We start from the raw sequence: 24,000 nt of genomic DNA, 5'->3' as shown, positions 1-24,000 counted from the left end.
TTAATATGTTTTTGTAGACACGACATGCTCTATGAGGTATTGGTATGTAGTAGTGATGATAAGATTATGGAGACTCAGTTAATATCGGGATCAACAATATGTGACCCTCCGTCTCAAAACGGTATTGTGTCGGGATGATTCAGACCCCAAAAAGTGAATTTAGAGATAGAATGATGAGACATTGGAGCTTAGAAGTTTTTGCAATGCAAGAAATAGTCTTTATACTCCACCATAACGTACAGAAATTAAACCCAAGTTGGATATTTGTGGCTATGAATTCAATTTCCATTACCGAGTGGATCCCGACATAATACCGCTTTGATACGGTGGGTCACATATTATCTGTAATGATTATGTTGGTGATAACCAATCATGTTTTTAAAAAAATAGTACAAATGACGTCATAGAAAATAGCGTCACTCATTTACAAGTGTGGAAAACACTACAGCTGCAGCTCTTTAAAATAAAATTGAGCTTTATATAGAGCAATATCCACTAAATGTGCTCAAAGCGCTTTACAAGGGGCCCCTGGTCAACAGCAACATTTAACATGTAGGGACATGACGCCTGTTAGGCGATATTACAATTTTCTCGGACAAAGACAACGCTGTTAACAGCCAGGTACTCATTTTAAACCTGAGTACGATGAGAGAATGTGAGTAAAGAGCCTTTTCCAAGGACTCAACTATGCGCCGAGCGCGAGGCTCGAACCCAAGACCTTCCGATCCGAAAGCAAGTGTCATACCACTAGACCACATAGCCGAACAGCTCTATCATTATTTGTTTCGCAATCAATGGTGTTGATGGCTGATGATTATTCCTCACGATGGTAATAAAAAGAGTATAAAATAAGTATGGATAATGAATAAACAAACTTAAGTCATGTCTTGGTTGTTGAGGGATGAAAACGGAAGAAGAATGTGCGAAAAAAGCACGTGGTGAAAAATTCGACGTAACCCTCTCTTTACCACCTACAGCAAAATCGTCACATTTGTTGCGACACAATATACATTTTTTTGGTATTCAGATTTACCTTGTACATCACACACTTTGAAGAATGGTCTTTGTTTAATTAATAAGAACACACAGTTGTTTTATAAAGAGATTGTTTTGAGTTTAAAAATTCAATTTTTCTGCTTGGTAAGCCTGTCATTTTTGGGAAAATACTGAAAATCATCGGTAAGGAGAGGGTTTAACCGTGGCCTTCGTAAAGTTATGGCCTGATACTGACCAAAAAATGACGTCAAAATGCCAGTCTTTTGCCACAATAGAAAACAAATCGTGAGTTGTATTCAATAGTTCATCCAATGAAATGACTTGTTTCCGTGAGCTCGACTAACGACAACTCACTAGGCGGTGCAAAAACCAAATAATTACGTCAAACTGCCAGTCCTTTCGGATTTCAGTATCAGGCTATAAGTTAACGATGGCTACGGTTTAACCCCAAGTTTACGTTTGTGTCTATGAATCAACAAGAGATGAAGTGAGTAGAAAGTGCCAGAAGACAATAGAGAATAAACATTTTTCGCGGCGGTGATGGGGGTTTGAACCTGCGACCTTATTGGTACGACAACTCCGCCTGGCCGGTGAGAGCGTGACTCTACCGTATGAGCTAACCACGAACATTTATGTATCATATACTTTCTGTATCGAGGTTATCCCGACATAATCCCGTTTAGAGACGAAGGGTCACTTATTATTGTAGTAGAATAAGGGGTAAGAGGCTGCCTGAAGCCGGTGATCGTGAAAATACTAACGAAAGAGTGAAAATGGAGAGACTTCGTATGGGACCAATACAGACAATGGACGTTTCGGGTACAAACCCTTCGTCAGCACAACAATACACAAATTATCGTGGAAAACAAAACAAAACAAAAATGCAAAATAACTTGTATCGTCTGTACTCAATGGCGGTTTCAGTATCTCGATACAAGTTATTTTGCATTTTATTTTATTTGTCCATTGTCTGTTTTGTTCCCATACGAAGCTTCTCTATATTATTGTAGTGTGAGACGAAACGAAATAGGCTGCTTCTTCCGTGCCGCTTTTTTTTCATAATCAGGATAAACTGTCAGAGCGATTCGAAGCTGCTAGAAGCTGGCTGTGAATTGTAAAAAGGAATAAACAAAAGTGAATATGACAGCTCCAAAAATATATTAAAAAGAACGATATGGATTCCGTGTTTGGTATTTTGTTATATTTTAAGCTGTTATATTCAGTTTTATTTAGCCTTTTATTTATTACTTCTTACGATGTAGATAAACTGCAATGTGTTGTCATTTATTTTATAAATAATAAATAAATAAATAAATAATAGTAGATAAATACATTTCGTTTATTCACCCCATAGGGGAAATTTGTCTTTGGGGTCTATTCCAAGGAAAGACTGGAACAACCCAGGCGTCACCCTCAGTGCAGCGCCTCAAACTGAGCTCGGATGAGGAGTACATCTGCATCATCATTATCATCATCATAATCATCATCATCAATACTCCCATCATCATACATAAATATTATCGCCATCATCATCGTCGTTGTTGTTGGCTTCAAATATATCAACAATTTTTCTAAGTCAAAGCCCTACAATAAAATTGAACACCGAGTTTGAGTATATGTAATAAAGAATATTTTCCAAGATTCAAACCGCTACGAAGACGTTCATCAACAACTCCTCATATTCACAAGAACAAATCGGAAAACTCGAAATTCCAACTGCCTTTGACGGAACAACAATTAAAAAAAAAAGAATCAGTCATTTCATTTTGAATCCCTACTCAAAAACCACACATCTTTACTCTTTCTTCCTCCACCACCGACATTGGATCCTATCAACAATTGTAACAAGCCATTTCGACTGATGACTTCAAAAAATCATCATGCTTCCCTCTAAAACCCTGTTACTGAAAAATCGGCACAAAATTATCTTCAGCCTGAACTTGCCTCATGGATCAGAGAAGAAGAAGAAGAAGAAGAGAAGAAGAAGACAGAACCAGAAGAAAGAAGAAGAAGAACGAAGAAGAAAAGAAGAAAGAAGAAGTAAGAAGAAAAGAAGAATAAGAAGAAAAGAGAGATGAAGAGAAGACGAAGAAGAGAAGTAAAAAGTAGAAGAAGATAGACTGAGACAAAAGAAAGAAGAAGAGACATGAAGAAAAGACAAAAGAGGAGAAAGGCACAAAACAGCGAAGATTTGAAGAAGAAGAAGAAGAGAAGAAGAAGAAGAAGAAGAAGAAGAAGAAGAAGAAGAAGAAGAAGAGAAGAAGAAGAAGGAGAAGACGAAGAAGAAGAAGAAGAAGAAGAAGAAGAAGAAGAAGAAGAAGAAGAAGAAGAAGAAGAAGAAGAAGAGAAGACTTGACTTTGCTCCACACAGATTGCAACCCGAACCCGGTACCTACCGTTCTGAATGTAAATGTTACACTTCAATACCAAAAATAAAATGCGCTAATCGATTACCGATTATATCACTTTTAAAAGCGTTTCAAGTTAGCGCTTTTAAACCCCTTTCAGCAATACTCAGCTCAGATTTCAAACAAACGCACTATCGTACAAATAGAACAGCTTCGTCCCCCCCCCCCCTTCCTCTTTTTAATTAACTCACCCTTTATCTTCTCCCATCCCCATTCTCTCTGATTTGTAAAGTTTCAATTAGGAAATAAAGTATGTCTTTCGCATGGGGCTTAGCTGGGAATAGGGGTAGATCTGGCAATGACACCGAACATATAATCATATATATATATATATATATATATATATATATATATAATATATATATATATATATATATATATATATATATATATATAATTTTGATATTTACCACAATGTTGGAGTCAGTCTACATCGATGTTTCACAATTCAAAAAACAACAACAGACAACAAACCAAACTCATGTAACACACAGTCCTGACGATGGCTGATTAGGCCTGAAACATCGATGTAGACTGTACTCCAACAATGTGGTAAATATTAAAATAATAATTCGCTCCATTGCTACACGTCGAGCACTATCCGTACCATATTTGTATCAAACACGATTCAATATATTATATATATATATATATTATATATATATATATATATATATATATATATATATATATATATATATATATAAACATTTCAAGTATAATTATGATTATTTAACTTCTACAATATTATTGTCTCAAGCGTTAGCTCTCACCAGAAAGTGGAAATGAAAGTAGATCGTTGTGTTTTTCGTATATTTCTAGATTCGTGTTTATGGAGGTTCATAATTCCTTATAAGGTGTTTGATTCTATGTCTGCATGAGCATGTTAGGTGGGTTTTTTTTGTTTTTTGTTTTTTTTTTGGGGGGGGGGAGGTTCCCGATGGCTCAGTTGGTAGAGTACTCGCAACGCGACCGTGTTCGATCCCGTGTGGAATCAATTTTTTTTTTCTAACCCCTTTGTCCACACAACAATAGTGATTGGGTAGCTGGGTCTTTTAGATCTGGCGGAAAGTATTTTGTGATAGACTGACTAGCGTGCGATCAAAACGAGAACAGCCAATTGCTATTGTCTGTTTCACGCTAGAGAAACCGGGATAAACTCCGGCTCTATGAGCTTTATGGCTCTGAAGGGCTACGTTTTTTGCTGTTGTATTTTCAGAGTACGGCAATATTTTCCCCAATAATTTTTTTTAACTGAGCTTTATATAGCGCAATATCCACTAAATGTGCTCAAAGCGCTTTACAAGGGGTCCCTGGTCAACAGTAACATTTAACATGTAGGACGGGACATGACGCCTGTTAGGCAATATTACACTTTTTCGGACAAAGACAAGGCTGTTAACGGCCAGGTACTCATTTTCACCTGAGTACGGTGAGAGAATGTGAGTAAAGAGCCTTTTCCAAGGACTCAACTATGCGCCGAGCGCGAGGCTCGAACCCAGGACCTTCCGATCCGAAAGCGAGTGTCATACCACTAGACCACATAGCCACATGTATGAATTTATTCAACCCATTTTCCTACTCATGGCCATGAATTCAATTTTTAGAATCTAAATCACCCCGACACAAAACGGGTTTTAGCGAAGCCATCGTTAACTTAAAGCCTGACACTGAAACCAAAAGACTGGCATTTTGACGTCATTATTTGCTTTTTGCACCGCCTAGTGAGTTGTCGTGAGTAGAGCTCATGGAAATAAGTGGTCCCATTGGTTGAACTATTGAATACAACTCACGATTTGTTTTCTTTTGTGGCAAAAGACTGGCATTTTGACGTCATTATTTGCTTTTTGCACCGCCTAGTGAGTTGTCGTGAGTAGAGCTCATGGAAATAAGTGGTCCCATTGGTTGAACTATTGAATACAACTCACGATTTGTTTTCTTTTGTGGCAAAAGACTGGCATTTTGACGTCATTATTTGCTTTTTGCACCGCCTAGTGAGTTGTCGTGAGTAGAGCTCATGGAAATAAGTGGTCCCATTGGTTGAACTATTGAATACAACTCACGATTTGTTTTCTTTTGTGGCAAAAGACTGGCATTTTGACGTCATTTTTTGGTCAATGTCAGCGTGGCCATCGTAAAGTTATGGCCTGACACTGACCATAAAATGAAGTCAAAATGCCAGTCTTTTGCCACAAAAGAAAACAAATCGTGAGTTGTATTCAATAGTTCAACCAATGAAATGACTTGTTTCCATGAGCTCTACTAACGACAACTCACTAGGCGGTGCAAAAACCAAATAATGACGTCAAACCTTCAGTCCTTTTGGATTTCAGTATCAGGCTATAGATAGTATGCAGATGACGTCACTCAGGTCTTTGTTATTGTTTTTGCCATCCGCGTTTATGAGTTATGCTCACTGAACTGTATTAACCCGACTATAAACGTTCATGGTTACACACCGTTTTGTGTGTTGGTCCGTTATACTTCCGGATGGCAATGTTATGAGCTTCTAAGCCAAGCGCATACTATCTATAACTTAACGATGGCTTCGGTTTTAGACGGTAGTCACGATTGTCTAAAATATCATAAAGGCTGTATTATAATCTAACCATGTATATCTTCTCTTATTTCCTTTTTTTCATAGATGCGCATGGGTCACGGAAAGGAAAGCAAGACAAGAAGATCCCCGATGACAACCAAAACTGGTCTCCTCATCAACCTGGAAGATAGATGCATGAATAGAGGCGCTATTTGCAACAGTCATTATCGCTAGTAATCTCAAACTTTGGATGTGCGTATTTCGATTCAAGTAAAGAAAGACACATAATAATGATAATATGCATTGAACAACGAATGCGCTTTGGTGGGGTTTTTAAGCCGCAATTATAACGTATTCAGAGAAGAAAGAAACCACATGGCCATAATCATATAATGCATCTGGTAAATATATGAAATAGAAAATAAATATAAACATAATTGGAGTGCATGCATAAGATCATCTATTTTCCATACTCCTTGGATAATTCCAACATTACATGTTATAAGAGACGATTTGTGAATTATTCTCATCATCATAGCAATATCACGTGAGAGATGCCTATCGTGTACATGGAAGGAAAAATACACAAATTACATGGGGATTACATGTAATAGGTTCTGTCATCTTCACAATGTCCGTTATCTTTCGGAGAAAATGGGATGCTTTTTGTTTATTTTTGTTTTGTTTTTGTATTTTCAACTTGCAATGAATAATTAAGGTGGTGTATCTTTTCATGAAACAGTTTCTGTGTTTCATGAGCAAGCAATCAATATCATTTAGTTGGCATTTCACACAACAATGTTTGCTAAATTATGTGTTTTAACGTGTATAAAATGGCCGTGTGAGCATCCTTAACAACATCTATAAAACATAAATGTTGATTCTATCGTCGCTTTAACCACATCATTATTCCATTGTAATCAACAAAATGGGATGTCGACCAAGCAAGCACGCAACAAGTAAAATTCGTGACTCCCATTCGAGGCATAGCCAATGCACGTGCGTGTACAGCCCTCGAAAGTACACGAAAAAGCACAAGTGTAATAGCACAGGAAACATTAGCCGCATGACCTCAAGTGGCGCGACACGAAGTGGAAGCTTTGCTCAGAGCAGCGGAGATCATCAGAGGTCAAGGTCACATAGAAGTGAGGACGCAGAATTTCCGGCCTTTTCCACAACTACTGCTGTGTATAGAAAAAGCTCGTCAAAAGCTTCAAAGATAACGCTACGACTATCATGCGACGGTTCCACTTTAGAGATCGAGCGATGCGATTACGATATTGCTAAAATGAAGCCTGCTAAAAGTAGGTCACGATCTAGACCGTGGAGCAGCGCGCCCAACCTAAAGTCCTTTGAGAGGGATCACTCGCACAATTGTCATCATAAGAAATTGGAGGCTTCCAACCAAACCATTAAAACTTCCGCTTCCGCCTGGGCCAACGTCTGCCAGGCTGCGTCACCCTCCCAAGAGAGTTACTACTCATCACAACCTTTCGCCGAACCTTCCGCCGCGGGCTTTCACAGAGAAAATGGTATTGCTACTAAAAGTCAGCCAAATTGCAATGACGTTACAAGTGATTACGGAGCGGAGACTATAAGAGAAACGGCAATAGTACACAGTGAACCAATGCCTATAACAGGCACGATCGATATACATACACATGGTTATCCAATTCATCATCCGGATAAAGATTACTACAGAAAGTCGCATAATCCAAATAACAATCAAGATTACCCTTACTGCTTTGCCTCATCCGAAAGTCAACATCGACAGCAACGAGAAAGCGTCCACTCAGCCCAAGCAAGGTCTATGACTTCTTTCAGTTGTGACAACATGCGACAAGATGCGTATAATATGTCAAACAACGATAACAATAACACAGACGCATTGCCTCTAGCTCTGACGCAAATCGAGCTTGAGCAAAAATATTTCCAAAATGAAATGACACGCCACCAAGAGTGTGTTGTGCATCATCGGCGTCGAAATGAACACAGTGGCAGCAATAGCTCCAATGGGCAAAGAAGACCATTGGACGCGCGACCAAAAACATGGTACCATTATTACAAATTGGACGATTTACCGCCTGAGTCTGAAAATGATCTTAAAAAGACCTATCATTCCCATCACCTACACCATCACCAACAGCAATACAACCAAAGTAAAAATCAAATACCTTCCATTCCACGATACGATTGTTTTTACCAATACGACAAGAGCAACACTCCACAAACAAGCCAGCCCCGTAGTGAAACAAACAGGATGTCGAAAGAACAAGATGATACTATTTACCCAGACAGTGGACACACCGCTGTCTGTAATTCAGTGTACGAATATCCCCACGAGAGTTGGCGCTATGCTCAAAGCATGGAACACGAGTCCAAACTTCAATCTTTTGTGCCAAGAATTCACGATTCTCGTGAGAAATCTTGTGATTCCAGATTTCCATTGAATCTAGAATGTTCCGAATACTTTCCTCGCAACAAATTTAATATTGAAAATATATCTCTACAAAATCAAATGCGCATTGAAAACAATCATTCTCAGGAGACGTGTGATCCAGTCTCTTCTTCAATCTGTAATGATAACGTCTATAAAAACAATTCCGATGGTGCATTTTCTTCATTAACTCCCTCAGATGTAAATCAAACCGTCACGACATTCAATGCTCAACCACCACCCCAGTGCTGTTGTCTCCATGCAGCCAATCCTCCTTTTCCTCATCCCCTTCCTTCTCTTTCCGGTTCCGCTGAAAATCGATATAATCTCGAGCAAAAATTCCAAAATGGCGTTTACTCCCCAACGCATTCTCAATCTTGCCCGAAACGTGATTTTATTCATTCAAGCAGCGTGGAAGGATCTAGAAAAATAGAGGGTTTCGATAGCGGCTCGAACAAAGCCTTGGGGTTGTCTGACAGGAAAACTAATTTATTAGATGTATTTTCTTCTCGTTCGGATAGCAGTGAACAACTACAGCATGTTGATTTGGCGTGTGGTATTGGAAACCGAGAGATGGAGGGAAGTAATAGTAGTTTGATTTTGATGAAAGGGCGCGGTGATGAAAGAGGAGAAATTGAACGGCAGAGAGTTGAAAGATGTGATGGGGGAGAGTGTGATTGTATGGAGAGGATGATGGTGATGAAGGAATATGAGAAAAAGATGGAATGCTTTGATGATGATGATATTGGGATGGTAGGGATGAGAGATCCGTCGGTGGATTTAGACTCAATTGAGCCAAAGATGAGTTTTAATAAAGCCTTTGATAAGTCAGATTTTGTGGATAAAAATAAGTACGTGAACAAAAGTGTTGATTCGACGTCGAGTACTATTTCGCATGACCAAATTATTAAAGATTTGAATTATATGCTGAAGCATGTGAAGCATAGCAACAATAGCAGTGCCAAATGTACGGGCAGTTTTGACAATGATGATATGAATGTCTTTTTCTTTGATGATGATGATGATGATGATGAGGATGATGATGATGATGATGATGATGAGGAGGAGGATGACAACAACGACGACGACGACGACGATGATGATGACTGCATTGCATGTGATAGCATTAGTTCTGTCAGCGAGTACGAGAGTATCAAAGACGAAGATGAAATTGTGAAAGAATTTGATCTCAATATAGACGACGTTCAAAGCCATTGTGATAGTACGTCAATCACTGACAATTGTAGAGGTCCTAAACCATTTCATCCATCAACAACATCAAAGGAAGCCACATCTCCAACCACATCAAAATTGGAAACTATGGGAACAAAAAGTGCACAAAATGCCGACATAGAAATGGAAACTAAGTCTCAGTTCCATTCACAAACCACCATGATCAACGCGGACACTGACCAATTGTCTCATAATATTAGAGCCAATGATATTGAACACCATTGTAGTCTTCGTCAGAATTATTGTACGGCTGGAAATGATGGTCTCGACCCGAATGTTTACGATGATGTGAGGAAAAGTCACACTAATAAATCATATAAAAATATTAATCGAAATAAAACATCAACCATCGACATGATTATCACTGCACATAATAACAGCGATGACGACAGTGATAAAAACAAAAGAAGTGAGAATACATATTTCGACAGTTCCGATACAGATCCAATTACCACTTTCGACGAAAATGGTACGCTCAACAAATCCTCGGCTACCAACAGTAACACCAAAATAAACAAAAATAATTATACCGCTCGATCTACAGCCGCTTATATAGTCACCATCACCCCAACTGCTTCCAATCCGAATGCGAACACCTCTATCTCCACCACGATCACCGATCAATCTAGAATCGTTGATGAGAATGGAAATGAGGGAGTCCCGTCGTTTGATAGGAAATACCGACCTACAAGATATACCAATGATAATGACGAAGCGTTGACCGCCTTGGCCGGGAATAACGTGGAAAAGGGGATTGACGACGGCGTTCAGAAAGCGACAGCGCATGCAGATCACCCTGTGGAGGGCAAAGCTCTGTTAAATGAAGAAGTCGATTTGTTTGGAGCTGGTCACGTCGCCACTTCCGTCCCGATCGAGATGGATTCGTGTCCAAGAGACTTTTCCTCTGTAAAAGAAAAAGAAACTGATTTTAGAGATGGTTATAAAAGTGAAAAAGTCCAAATAAAATCAGAGCCTGAATCCTGTCAACTTCCATTGCTGTGTTTTAATTATGCTTATCGGGATTTTGATAAGCTCAATAGTAATAAATTATATGAAAATAATGAGGTCGTGCAGTCAGATAATAAGAGAGGTGAGCTAATTAAAAACCACGATCGTGTTCATTATTCTCGTTATGGTCAAAAAATAATGCTCGAAGACGATAATGATGATGATGACAAATACTTCCATCCCTACAATGAAAATGTCGATGACACGGTCAATCATTGTGCAGGGAATATCGGTCGTGACAGGATGACAGCTGCGATGAATTATCGTCAAGAATATTGTTCTAACCATTCAATTCCAAGGACGATAAACACGTTAGGATCAACAAGAGACGAGAATAGAACTGCCTATAGTTCAAAGAACGGTTCGGACACTGAATGTAAAACAGGTGTCTTGAAAACATTTCAAACAGTATCGTCATCTTGTCGAGATTATATTAATACGAATAACCCGTCCTACGATCTTCATTGCGAATTAATCGATAGAAGGGATTTTGTCCCTCCCTTGAATGAAAAAGACGACATCTTGTCTACAGCTGGGGTGGGGTTGATGGAAGTAAATGGACCAGGAAGACAGGAAGAAGGAGTAGCGGTGGTGGGATTGGTGGGGGTCGAAGAGGGGGTGGTAGGGGTAACTGAATCGGGAGCAGGGAGATGTACGGATTCCACCGCCATTTTTCATGATTTGATGAGACAGGGGATCGATACTAGTATAGTGGAAGATTGGAACAGCGACTACTGGTATTCTTTTATCTCTCACAATATCAGAAATAGTATCGTAATCAACAATCTCAAAACAGCCACTCCGGAAAATTCCGATTCGGATAACAGTTTTCCCCCCTTTCAATCTTTTTTACCCGATTTCTCTTCATCTTTCTCAGACCAAGAAGAAAACGTGGATGAATATTTTGAGACCTACAACATTTACGATAAAACCAAAGATGAACGTGGCGCTTATTGCCTCTCGGACTATTTCACGACAGATTTACGACGGGAATTTTGTGAGCTCGAGGAGCAAAAGAATAATCACCATTACGATATACATCAATTTGGAGAGTCGATTCCGCCTTGCGCAGGCCCCAGTTTGATTACCTCACCGGATATCCGGACGAAATGTGATAGTCATCGAAAAGTTAACGACCCTGAAAATGATCCTCCTTGTTATTCACAGCCTTTTTCTCACCTCTTAATTTCGCCACGTCTGTCGCTTCTGAAAATTGATGGTGATCACATTCAGAACAGCAGCCTCTCTTTAGATCAATCGATCATCCAGCTAGCAATTATTGAAAGCAATATAGCGACAAGCGCAGACCCGGATTCTAGCACTCTCCATTTAAGAAGTAGAGGTGGGCGAACAGACCGCTTACATGACGACCTTTCTGTATTTTCTTCACATCGTTGTCCAGAAGGCAGGTCGTTGAAACAGTACTCTTTTTCTGAACCACGTTTTAAAAATGATAATAATGATACACGATACACGTCACATTTTTCACTGCCCTCGAACTCAGAAGCAGCTAATCAATGTGAAATTAATCAGAATCAAAGCATTTCCATTTCAAAGACGAATGAAGAGTTAAGTTCTCATGTGCGAATCTCCTCCTCAGAAACGCTACCACTATCCTCCCCGACACCCGAGACCTACGAGTTGTCTCCCCTGCAACAAAATACTGCGTCTTGTATTTCGACCTCATCACAAGATACAGTCGCCGCAAGGAATGATAACTCCCAGCCAAACGTTTCATCGTCTGATGTTTCCGGTGAGATACGTTTTATTAACCAAGTTGGCAATAAAACGCAGCCATCAACACAGCAACAACTGCAACAAATATCACGAGTCCAACCACAACAACAATCATCACCTACATCACCAACGCCTCTGTCGTCATCAATTCATAAAAAAGACCAACATTCCTTTTCTTCTTTACTAAATCCGTCACGTGATCACGCCATTCCAATACACGATATTGAACGAAGTCAAAGCAATAGCAATGACCCCGACAAAAATCTTCAATCGGGCGATATTTCTTCTACTTCTAACATTCCCAAAATAACCAACTTTAGAGATGTTTCAAAAATATCAAAACCGAGTTATTATAGCAGCAGCAGTAACTTCAGTGTTAATGATGTTTACAATGGATATTTTATGAAAAACATTGAACAAACCAACGCAGTTTCACAATTCTCAGAAACAATCAGTGTGTTGGCCGAGTCTTCTCTAGATAGCCAGAGTGATAAGAAGGGCGTTACTTCCTCTTATATTTTGAATGAATTTGATGAAACGAATAGACAAACCAAACAAATTACATCCACTGAGAAATGCAATGTTGATCAAACGAACAAAGTTCAAACCGACCTTGATTATAACGGCATCCAGATAAAAGATAGCAGTGAATATCAGACCTATGAGGGCAACTGTAGATTAAATGGAGGCATCGTTGAGGGCATTGGCCCTATATCAGGACAAAACGATGAATCAGAATCTACATATTATCATCATTCTTACTCAGCAGGGATAGAAACAACAACTCGTATCAATATTAGTTCAGATCGAGGCAAATATGACCTAAATGTTGATCATCAAAATAAACATCAGAGTCATGAATATGGAAATTACGATAATGGTTCCGGATTAGAAAAGTCTGGAAATTGTGACGGCACGATATCTCCTGAGACTAAAAATGTTACCAAGAGGATTAATGATAGATCTAATAGTAAAAGCCCGGTTGAGAAAGTTAGTAAGAAATCTAGCTACGATGTAGATGAAGAGAGAAACAAAACAATGTCCTGTTTTACGTCAAGTCATAGAGAAAAAGTAACGCAAGATCTTGAAGACCATCATTCCCTCGACAGTGATGACGAGATTGGCAATCATGGGAACTCTTTGTTGCGGAAATCTGAAAATTTACCACATGACAACAACCAGGAAATCGATTCGTCTTTGGAGAAGACCAACGTTTTTGAAGATATAAATAGTAATAATGATTTCTCGGAAGAGGAAACAGGGCTCCAGGGTAATGATAAAAAAGCTTTCACACGGGATAATCATGGTGGAAATTTCAGATGTCTTCCTCATCAACATAATATCAAAAAGGATATCAAAAGTAGAGCTGTTAGTCGCGGCGACTCGGATTATAAAGAAGAAAGCGCCGTAAAATGGGAATCTTCCATCGACTCATTAGGGGGAATTGGAAGAGCAAACAAGAGTAATGAGGTAGATAAGAGGTTTGTTATTGATGACGATAAGGGCCAAGGAAAATGCAATGCAAATCAATACAAGGATAACTATCATTATAACAAAGACAGTAATAATGGTGGCTGCCGTTTAACCGGAAACAGAACCATAAATGGAGTTGGCGGGATCAATAATGTCGGGAATTCGGAGAAAATTGAACAAACAACATTGCCGCCCCAAAACTCCGATTTGCCGATTGTGCGATCTGATTGTATTTATGCTATCGCAGGGCCTAATCTCCGCGTTGTTATGAATGGAGAGTTGAGTGTGAAAGATGAAGGAAGACAACAGAAAGATACGGACTCCAATAAGGCAAACGGACACATAAAGAACGGTGGAAGTAATGAAGAAAGTACACAAAAACCCGTAAGAAGCAGCGTTTTCTCTTTGGTCAAACATTTTGAATCCGTGTTTCAAGGTGAAGCAAAATGACATTCAAATTAAACCTACAGTCTCGATCTGGTAATTTGTTGGAATCGTGGAGGAGTCAAAAACTCAATTCAAAGCTAAAATAATCAGATATTATACGAAATGCTTGTCTGTTTAACTCTCTCCTTACCGACAATTCTCAAAAACTTTTACTATAATCTCATACCTACCCAAAACATGAATTGAATTTTTAAACTCAAATTTAAGCGCACAAAATGCATGATATACATAATTTTGTAGACCAAAACAAGCTTTACAAAACAGTATTCTTCTTCTTCTAGGTTCCATGCCTGGTCCAGGCTTCGGATACTGCATGAATTATCTCTCTCCATTCCTCCCTGTCTCTTGCCTTTTCAAACAGCTCTTGGATTGTTAGGCTGGTGAAGCCCTTCAGTTGGTCTATGAGTGTTTTTCTTTGTCTCCCCCGGCGCGTTTACCAGGTATTTTTCCACAACTTGCCAGGTATTCATTCTTATCTTTCCTTACTATGTGTCCGAAAAAGGATAGTTGTCGATCCACTATTAAGGGCATTAGTTTCCTTTGTTGGTATGTTTGTTTTAGCACTTCTTCGTTCGTTTTGTGTGCAGTATACGATATTCTCTGCATCCTTCTCAAGCACCACATTTCAAAAGCTTCAATGTTCTTTTGTGTTTCTGCATTTGTAGTCCAGCTTTCGCATCCGTATAACAAGATTGGCCACACGTAGCACTTCAAGACTCGGAATCTAATCCCGAACGACATCTGTTTGTTTTTCAAAATGTTTCCCAGGTCCATGAAGGCCTGTTTGGCTTGAGTTATTCTTGCTCGTATGTCTCGGTTACATCTTCCATCTGTTGTCACTATTGAACCTAGGTATTTAAAACTTTCTACGTTGGTAAGTTGCTCGCCGTGAATCGTTATATTGCAGGTGTTGTTGTTTTCGGGGTTTTTCTGTATTACCATGCATTCCGTTTTGGTGATATTCACTTCCATTCCCTTGGCTTCACTATCTACTACCACTTTGTCAACAATCTTTTGAAGTTGGATTTCTGATGTTGCAATGAGTACCGTATCGTCTGCGTATCTTATATTATTTATGTTGTGACCTCCCACTTTTATTCCCTCCATATTATTTATGCCCCTCATGATTGTTTCTTGGTATAGATTAAACAGATCTGGTGAGGCAACACACCCTTGACGGACTCCTTTCTTAATAGGAATGGAAGAACAACATATAGAAAGCCGATGGGTAGAATACATAGGCGAACTGTACAATGATCCAAATAGAAATGAACCACCACTGAAATTCAAAGAACCATTAAGCGGACCAAACATCACCAAAAGTGAAATTGAACATGCCATGGAACGAATGAGGGATGGTAAAGCAACAGGCCCTGATGAAATATCTGTAGAGGTATTAAAAAGCCTAGGAGATCTAGCAATTGATGAACTTCACATATTATTCAACAATATATACAATACTGGGAAAATTCCAGAAGATCTCTGTAACTCTATTTTCATAGCAATACCAAAGAAAGCAGGTGCAGTCAGATGCGAAAATTTTAGAACTATAAGTTTAATAAGCCACATCAACAAAATACTGTTGCGTATAATTATCAACAGGCTAAGGAATAAGATTAACCCCGAAATCGCAGAAGAACAATATGGATTCCAACCTGACAGAGGGACAAGGAACGCAATATACCTCCTCCGTGTTTTAAGTGAAAGAGCTATACAGGTTCAGACCCCACTATACCTCTGTTTTGTCGACTACAAAAAGCTTTTGATAGAGTACGCCACGAAGAAATACTAAAACAACTGCACTCCATTGGCGCTGATGAGAAAGACCTCAGACTCATGCAAACATTATACTACACCCAGCAGGCATCTATCACAAAACAGTATTACGTTCTTGTAAATTTAACAACACCTTTCCTTTAAATATTGTGATTTAATAAACGAATCTGAGTCAGAAAAATGTTGGTTGTATCGTAACGAATGTGACGATTTTCCTATAGTTGGTAAGGAGAGAGTTACGTTTATGTAGCTGCATTCATTCTCACCAATAAGAAGAGTAGACCTACAGTAATCTCAAGACTCACATTTCTAATTGTCAATCCGATTTTAGCATCTTTTCTACAACGACATGATACTGCCTTGAGGTGATAGGTCACAAATTATCAATTTTTATTTTTTACCATTGTCGCCTGTGGTTTTATTGTTTGTTTTTTAAACAAAAATTTTTTTTTTCTCATAAAGATGACGGAAATGGACGAAAAAAATATTTATAGATATTTTAACATAAATATTGTAATAAATGAAACCGATTCTTCGTAATGAAGAATAAAAATGAAAATAAAACGCTCTAATGAAAAATTATGCTAAATAGCATCAATTATTTATTCAATTTCATTTCGTAGTTATTTCTTATTTAGACAAAATGGTGGTTTTCCAGGGTAGGGAATCGCATCCTGAGGGGCTAATTTTCCTACAAATCAAATTTTGAAGCTTTTGACGTCGTCACAGACGGAGAAGATACAGAGGAGAAGATGGCATCTCCGAATAAAAATTCAAAATCGTATTTCACAGAACACATAAGACTTCTGACATTTTTAATGTCAATTCTAGGTCATTACGTAATGCGAGTGGCTCACCGCAAAATCAACAGCATACATTTGTATTCTTCTTCTTCTTCAAGTACCAAGCCTGTGCCAGACATCGGTGATCATAGTACGCACGCCATTCATCTCTCTGATCTCATTTGTATACATGACGAATAAGTTTGATTGCCTAGCAACATCAAATCTATCTAAATTGATATTGTATTCTTACAAAGAAAGAAAATATTTTAATGAATTCAGGGCCAATTTTATGGTAACCTAATACATCCAAGACTATCTGGGTAGATAGGGCATCAATTGATCTTTGTTTATAACATTCGTGGTACACTTAGACCAGTTGTGTTACCAAAAATAGCTTAACCGGAAAATGTCCAATTGTAATGTTGCTATTTGTGACACCTCGTCTCAAAACGGTATTAAGTCGGGATGATTAAGATGCGGAAACTGGAATTTGTAGCCAGAAATATCAGACTTAAGTTGAGTTTTTATGATTTATAGAGGAGAAGGAATATCATATTTTACTGTGCTGAATACCAACTTTTCATATTGTTGACTAGTTTAACTATAATTTGACTTTTTAGCATCTGGTCCATCCGGACCTAATACCGTTTTGAGACGAGGGGTCACATTTTAAGAACAAAACAAACAAAAAAAAGAAAGAAACAAAACATGGAAGTTGAAAGATGAGATATCCACTGATTCTGTCGCACACTGGAAAACAACAACGCTATTTTCTCATTATGGCCGGAAAAAAAATTAATTTACTTCATTTAATTCAGACGACTAAAAATAAAAACGGATGTCTCGAACTAACTAATAATTAGATATTGACATGTTAGGAATCATTTTAATCGATAGAGAATAAAGGTGACCGGCCGCCTCAAAACGGTGTTATATCGGGGTGGTTGTTTGTCAATAATTGAGTTTATAGTTATGTTTTGTTTTGTCTTGTCATTTTTTAAGGGGGGCGGGGGGGGGGGGTTTTTTTATTTTTATTTTTTCTTCATGAGTCTTGGGTTATTTGTATGTTTTATTGAGGAGAATAGATTCGCAGAGATGAGGTAAAAAGAAAATTGCATTACTGGTAATCTAAACTTTATTATCCCTTTTTTAATTGATTCACTTCGATACAATATCCTTTAGAAGCGATGGGTTACAGTTTGTGAAGTAGATAGCAATTTTTCAAAACCGAAATGCAAAACTTTGTTTTGTCAACGTATGTTTGTTTTTGTTTTTTCTGGCCAAACTTTTTAATATGTCTTTTTTTTTTCAAAACACGGCTGAACTGTGTTCACGTCTTGTGGAATGTTATGGAATATTTTTTGTAAAAAGGTCAGAGAAAAGGAGAAAAGGGAGAGACAGAGAACTTAACAAAAGTCAGATTTTGTTCCATTGACAAGGAGGGAGGGTCACGTCTGCCAAAGTCCGATAAAACTTCATTTTCGTTTTCTTTCTTATTTATTTTGTCAGAAGACATTTACTTTATATATATATATATATATATATATATATATATATATATATATATATATATATGGACCCAAGTCTGATTCTGTGTACACTGATAAAACACCTATTTACCTTTTTATGTCATATATTATTGTCGAAAGATTAAGTTCACCCCTGACTTGTCAAATAAAATGTCTATATATATATATATATATAATATATATATATATATATATATATATATATATATATATATATATATATATATATATATATATATATATATATATATATATATATATATATATATATATATATATATGTCGATAGATCAAGATGATAACGTACTCTTCAAAAAGTCTTCTTTATAATTTGTAACTTCTCTAAAGTCTTAGGTTATTTTTATCTTAGGACATTTTATTTGACAAGTCGGGGGTCAACATAATCTATCGACAACAATATATGACATAAAAAGGTAAATAGGTGTTTTATCAGTGTACACAGAATCAGACTTGGGGTCCATCCGCCCAAAATAAAAAAAAAAATAATGAAATAGAAAAAAAAAAGAAGGTGAATTGAATTTTCTTGGACGAAGTCTTTTCAGATTCTGATTAACCAGATAACCGTCTTACTCTGAAAAAACGTGTATTTAAAAAACTTGGCCAGAAAATTCAAAATGATCGATTTCATTAAGTGACCAGCATCTTGGCAAAAATCTCTCAAACCTGGGACTGACGAAGGAAGACTTTGCGAAGTCCCAGGTATGAATGATTTTGCCAAGACGAGGGTCGTTTAAATTGATCGAGTTTTTGAAACTACGAGTTTTCTGAATTTCTGGCCAAATTTTTAAATACGAGTTATTCCATAGTTGGCGGGAGTAGTTAATCTAATGGTGGCACAAGACTCAAAAAGGTTGGAAAAGCTGCCCAGCCTTCTTTATTATAGCACTAAGTCCTCCAGATTTGGGTTAAAGTCTCGTGAAGACCGTCTCCTTATTTTCCCCTAAAATCCTTTCTCTCCCAGGTTTCCTTATTGAATTATTTGCCCCCACCGAGGGCGTGAGAGAAACCCTCTTATTTGGTTATTGAATTAAAGTATGTATGGTAGTAGTATAGACTGGCTAAAACACTTTTTTTTATAAATAAAAATTTGGCCGGGAATTTTTATGTTCAATTGTAACCAATTAATATAACCCACAACTTCTTTTTAGAAAGTCTTTAACCTGAAAATCCAAGAAATTCTTGAAGATAAGACTTTTTGACAAGTCGGGGAATATTTGAATCACTTTATAGTTGAAGTAAGGGTTATCTGTCCGGACTGGACCAAGCGTTTTGTCGGGGTGTGAGAGGACAGTCTTTCTACTAATAAGTTGGGAGGAAGATGGGATATTTGGCGTTGTTTTGGTGGCGTTGGCTTGGTGGCGTTGGTTTGGTGGCGTTGGTCTTTAATATGGCCATGCACCATAGTGCCCTGACTTTATGGATGATCCGAGGATGGATGGGAGAGAATTTGCATACAAGAATGAACGGGAAAAGATGAACCATTGATTGTGTGAATGGGATAATCAGAGAGAAGAAAGGGACAAGGGGGAGGGAGTGTGTGTGCGTGTGTGTGTGTGTGTGTGTGTGTGTGTCTGAGAGAGAGAGAGAGAGAAAAAAAAAAAAAGAGAGAGAGAGAGAGAGAGGGGGGGGGGGTGATGAGAGGGAGAAAAAGAGGGAGATTTTGTATATTTTGAGGTGCTCAAAAGAAGAACGAGTGAAATGATTAAGCGGGAGAGATGACGATAGAGAGAGAGTCAAAGAGAGAAGGTGAGAGAGATAGAGAGAGAGAGGGGGTGGGGGGGGGAGAGTGAGAGAAAGAGAGAGAGAGAGAGAGAGAGAGGGAATAGGGGAAGGAAAGAAATAAAGAAAGAAAGAGAGAGAGATAGATAGATAGATAGATAGATAGATAGATAGATAGATAGATAGATACAGAGAGAGAGAGAGAGAGAGGGAGAGAGAGAGAGAGAGAGAGAGAGAACAGAGAAAGAAGAAGAAGAAGGAATGATTGGCCACTTATGAGATATATAGATGAAGGATTGAGAGGGAAGATAGAGAGAGAGGGGGGGGGAGAGATAGAGAGAGAGGGAGAGAGAGAGATAGAGGGAGATAGAGAAAGAGAGATAGAGAGAGATAGATAGATAGAGATAGAGATAGAGAGAGAGTCATAATGACATATATTCCAGGACTCTTATGCATCATGAAGATTTTAATATTGCCAATGTTACACTGACATAATATCTAGAATAATGAACTAATGTATTGAATCTTTGAATCAATATATGCTGTTTACCGTCTGTCCGGATGAATCATAAATGAAACTTGATTGAATACGAAGGATTCATGATTCATATTATTTCATATTATTTCTTTTTCCCAGCTTTTTTATATATTGAATTGAATGTGAAAATTGTAAATGCAGGTTTAATATGAATGTATATTTTCATATAATTATATGGAATAGAATACAAAATTAAGCTTATTAAATTTACTAATGAGAATTTTGATGAAAAATATATTAAATATAAATAATTCATATTTTTTTAAAGTAGTCATTCATAACCATTAGGTCTATGAAACTGGAGTTCATCCCGCTTTCTATAGCGTGAAACGGGCAATATATAGCAATTGCTTGCTATCCTTTGGATAGGACATTAGTCTATCGCAAAGTACTTTCCGCCCAATTTAACAGAATCAGCTACCTATTTCACTGCTGGGTGGACAGAGGGGTCATGGAAGAATCTCGACTGCACCGGGATCGATCCTGGTCCCTTTGCGTGTGAAGCGAGTGCTCTACCAACTGAGCTATGATAGAGTATCGGATAACGTTGACAGACAAAGACATATGTGACCCACCGTCTCAAAGCGGTATTATGTCGGGATCCACTCGGTGAGGGAATTTGAATTTATAGCCACCATTATCAAACTTGGGTTTAATTTCTGTACGTTATGCTGGAGTATAAATACTATTTTTTTGCTTTACAAAAGCTTCTAAAGTCCAATTTCTCATCATTCTATCTCTAAATTTACTTTCTGGGGTCTGAATCATCCCGACATAATACCGTTTTGAGACGGAGGATCACATATTATCTGAAATCACCTTATTTTGATGGGAGGAGGGCTGCCGTTTTTGAGTTAACTTTCCTCTTTATTATTTGATCTGCTTTGTCTGGAAATGTTCCTAGTCACAACTTTCCATAAAATCAGTCATAAATTGGCCATTGTGAAATTTGAGCTTTGAACGGAAGTAAGGATACAAACATGTCAACATCGATCTCAAAGGGAATAAAATTGTTCTGCGGACAATATGCCAACTGACGGCGTGGATGAAAGCCACAGAAACATACGTTTTGGCCACATATAAGTGAGCGATCCCATTTATATTTTATAATAAACTGTAAACAGCAAGAAAATGGGATAGTAAAAAGATTTAGAATTATATATATATATATATATATATATATATATATATATATATATATATATATTATTTATATATATGTAGAGAGAGAGAGAGAGAGCGATATCTACTAAACGTGCTCAAAGCGCTTTACACGGGGTCCCTGGCCAACAGCAACGTTTAACATGTAGGACGGGACATGACGCCTGTTTGGCGATATTACATTTTTTTTCGGATAGAGACAACGCTGTTAATGGCCAGGTACTCATTTTACACCTGAGTACAATGAGATAATGTGAGTAAAGAGCATTTTTTTTCAAGGACTCAATCAACTATTCGCCGAGCGAGGCTCGAACCCATGACTTTATGATCCGAAAGCGAGTGTCATATCAAAAGACCACATAGGCGCACAATGACTTGCTTGAATAAGACCAATGGATAGACAAACCAGTTGAGCTGTGATCATTTTTTTACGGCACTTGCTAACAACGGTGGAACCCGACATTAAATCAGTAAAAATTCTCCATTCAGACTTCGTTTTGTTGTACTTGAACATATTTTTCTAGCGCAATATCCAATAAACAAGCTCAAATCGCTTTCAAATCCCTAGCCAACGACAACACTTAACATGTAGGACGAAACATGAAGCCTGATAGGTGATATATAATAATTTTTTTCTGTCAGAGACAACGCTGTTAACGGTCAGGTAATCATTTTACACCCCGAGTACGGTGAGAGAATGTGAGTACAGAGCTTTTCCCAAGGACTCAATTATGCGCCACTTAGAGGGTACTCGAACCCAGGACCTTCAGGTTTTCTTTCATCATCCTTCATTGCATTTGCCACCTGAGCTGAGTGGGTTAATGTGTTTTAAGATTTTTTTTCCATAAAGCAACAGCGTTAACCACTGAACAAAAATCTTTCTATGATAAAATGAAATCAACCAAAACAGCCCTCTGTCTATGATGTACACTGTGAATATCTTGCTCAATTTCGTAGATTTTGTTTTACCGTACTAAATCAAACCATTGATCTTATTTTCGCAAAGTGCAATAAAAATTGTTTTCATATTTTTTTATTGATGATATATTTGTTAATGTCCTGAAAATTATGCCATTGTAAATACATGTGTAATTGAATGAATGTTGGGTAAATGTGACCCATCGTCTGAAAACGGTATTATGCCGGAACGAACCCGATTCTTAAAAGCCGAATTAAATGTTAAACTGGTCAAAAATATAAATTGTTGGCATTAACACTCTAAAATATGGTTGTTATTCTCCTCAATAAATCATATAAACTCAACACAAGTCTGATATTTCTCGCTATAAATTTAATGTTCAACATCTTAACCAACCCGACTTAATACCGTTTCGAGGCGAAGGGTCACAATCTACTCAATGGACTGCGGTAAATATTATAAATAATTGAATGAATCAATGAGTGAATCTTCTCAGTAATTATTGAATGAATGAATGAATGGTTGAATCTATAAGTTATTGCAAACACATCAATCAATGTGCTGAAAATGTAATTGTAAAATAGTTAATGAATGAATGGATGACTGAATCTATTTTATACAAATTTTTACTAATGTGCTGAAAATGTCATTGTAGATTATTGAATGAACGAATGAGTGAATCTGTAAGTCATTACAAGAATATTAATGTGCTGAAAATGTCATTATAGATTATTGAATGGACGAATGAGTGAATCTGTAAGTCATTACAAGAATATTAATGTTCTGAAAATGTCATTGTAGATTATTGAATGAACGAATGAGTGAATCTGTAAGTCATTACAAGTACCTATATTAATGTGCTGAAAATCTCATTTAATGACGATGTATTGAATGAAGCGAATGTAGTTGAATACTGCTGTAAGTCATTACAAGTACCTATATTAATGTGCTGAAAATCTTATTGTAAATTATTGAATTAATGAATGCATCTATTTATTATAAGTACTATTCTTTGACGGTGTTTCTTTCAAGTAATCGCAATCAAAATAGTTTCCCTATTTCAGTATTAAAAAGGTTGAATTGAATTTTGAGTCGTGGATTTGATATTATATTTATCAATGTCTTACTTTTCAAAAAAAAAATATGAGCTTTATATAGTGCAATATCCACTTAATGTACTCAAAGCGCTTTACAAGGGGTCCCTGGTCAACAGCAACATTTAATTTGTAGGATGGGACATGACGCCTGTGAGGCGATATGACAATTTTTCGGAC

General features: G+C 37.5%; 1 protein-coding gene across 2 annotated transcripts in view; it reads left to right on the top strand.

The window, feature by feature from the left end:
- Positions 1-17,546, top strand: part of LOC144974464 (uncharacterized) — a 127,630-nt gene extending 110,084 nt beyond the window's left edge. For both annotated transcript variants that reach the window (XM_078917351.1, XM_078917349.1), the window contains exons 2-3: positions 6,049-14,541; positions 16,160-17,546. In XM_078917351.1, coding sequence (XP_078773477.1) covers positions 6,872-14,281 — 7,410 coding nt within the window. In that variant the 5' untranslated portion in view covers positions 6,049-6,871 and the 3' untranslated portion in view covers positions 14,282-14,541; positions 16,160-17,546. The remainder of the gene's footprint in view (positions 1-6,048; positions 14,542-16,159) is intronic.
- Positions 17,547-24,000: the final 6,454 nt, after the last annotated feature.

Source organism: Berghia stephanieae, chromosome 6, assembly GCF_034508935.2.
Source record: "Berghia stephanieae isolate SIO BIC M18660-M18661 chromosome 6, UCSD_Bste_1.3, whole genome shotgun sequence".
NCBI classification, from domain to species: domain Eukaryota; kingdom Metazoa; phylum Mollusca; class Gastropoda; order Nudibranchia; family Aeolidiidae; genus Berghia; species Berghia stephanieae.
Note: the sequence above shows the minus strand (reverse complement) of the source record. Positions and strands in the feature narration are given on the sequence as shown.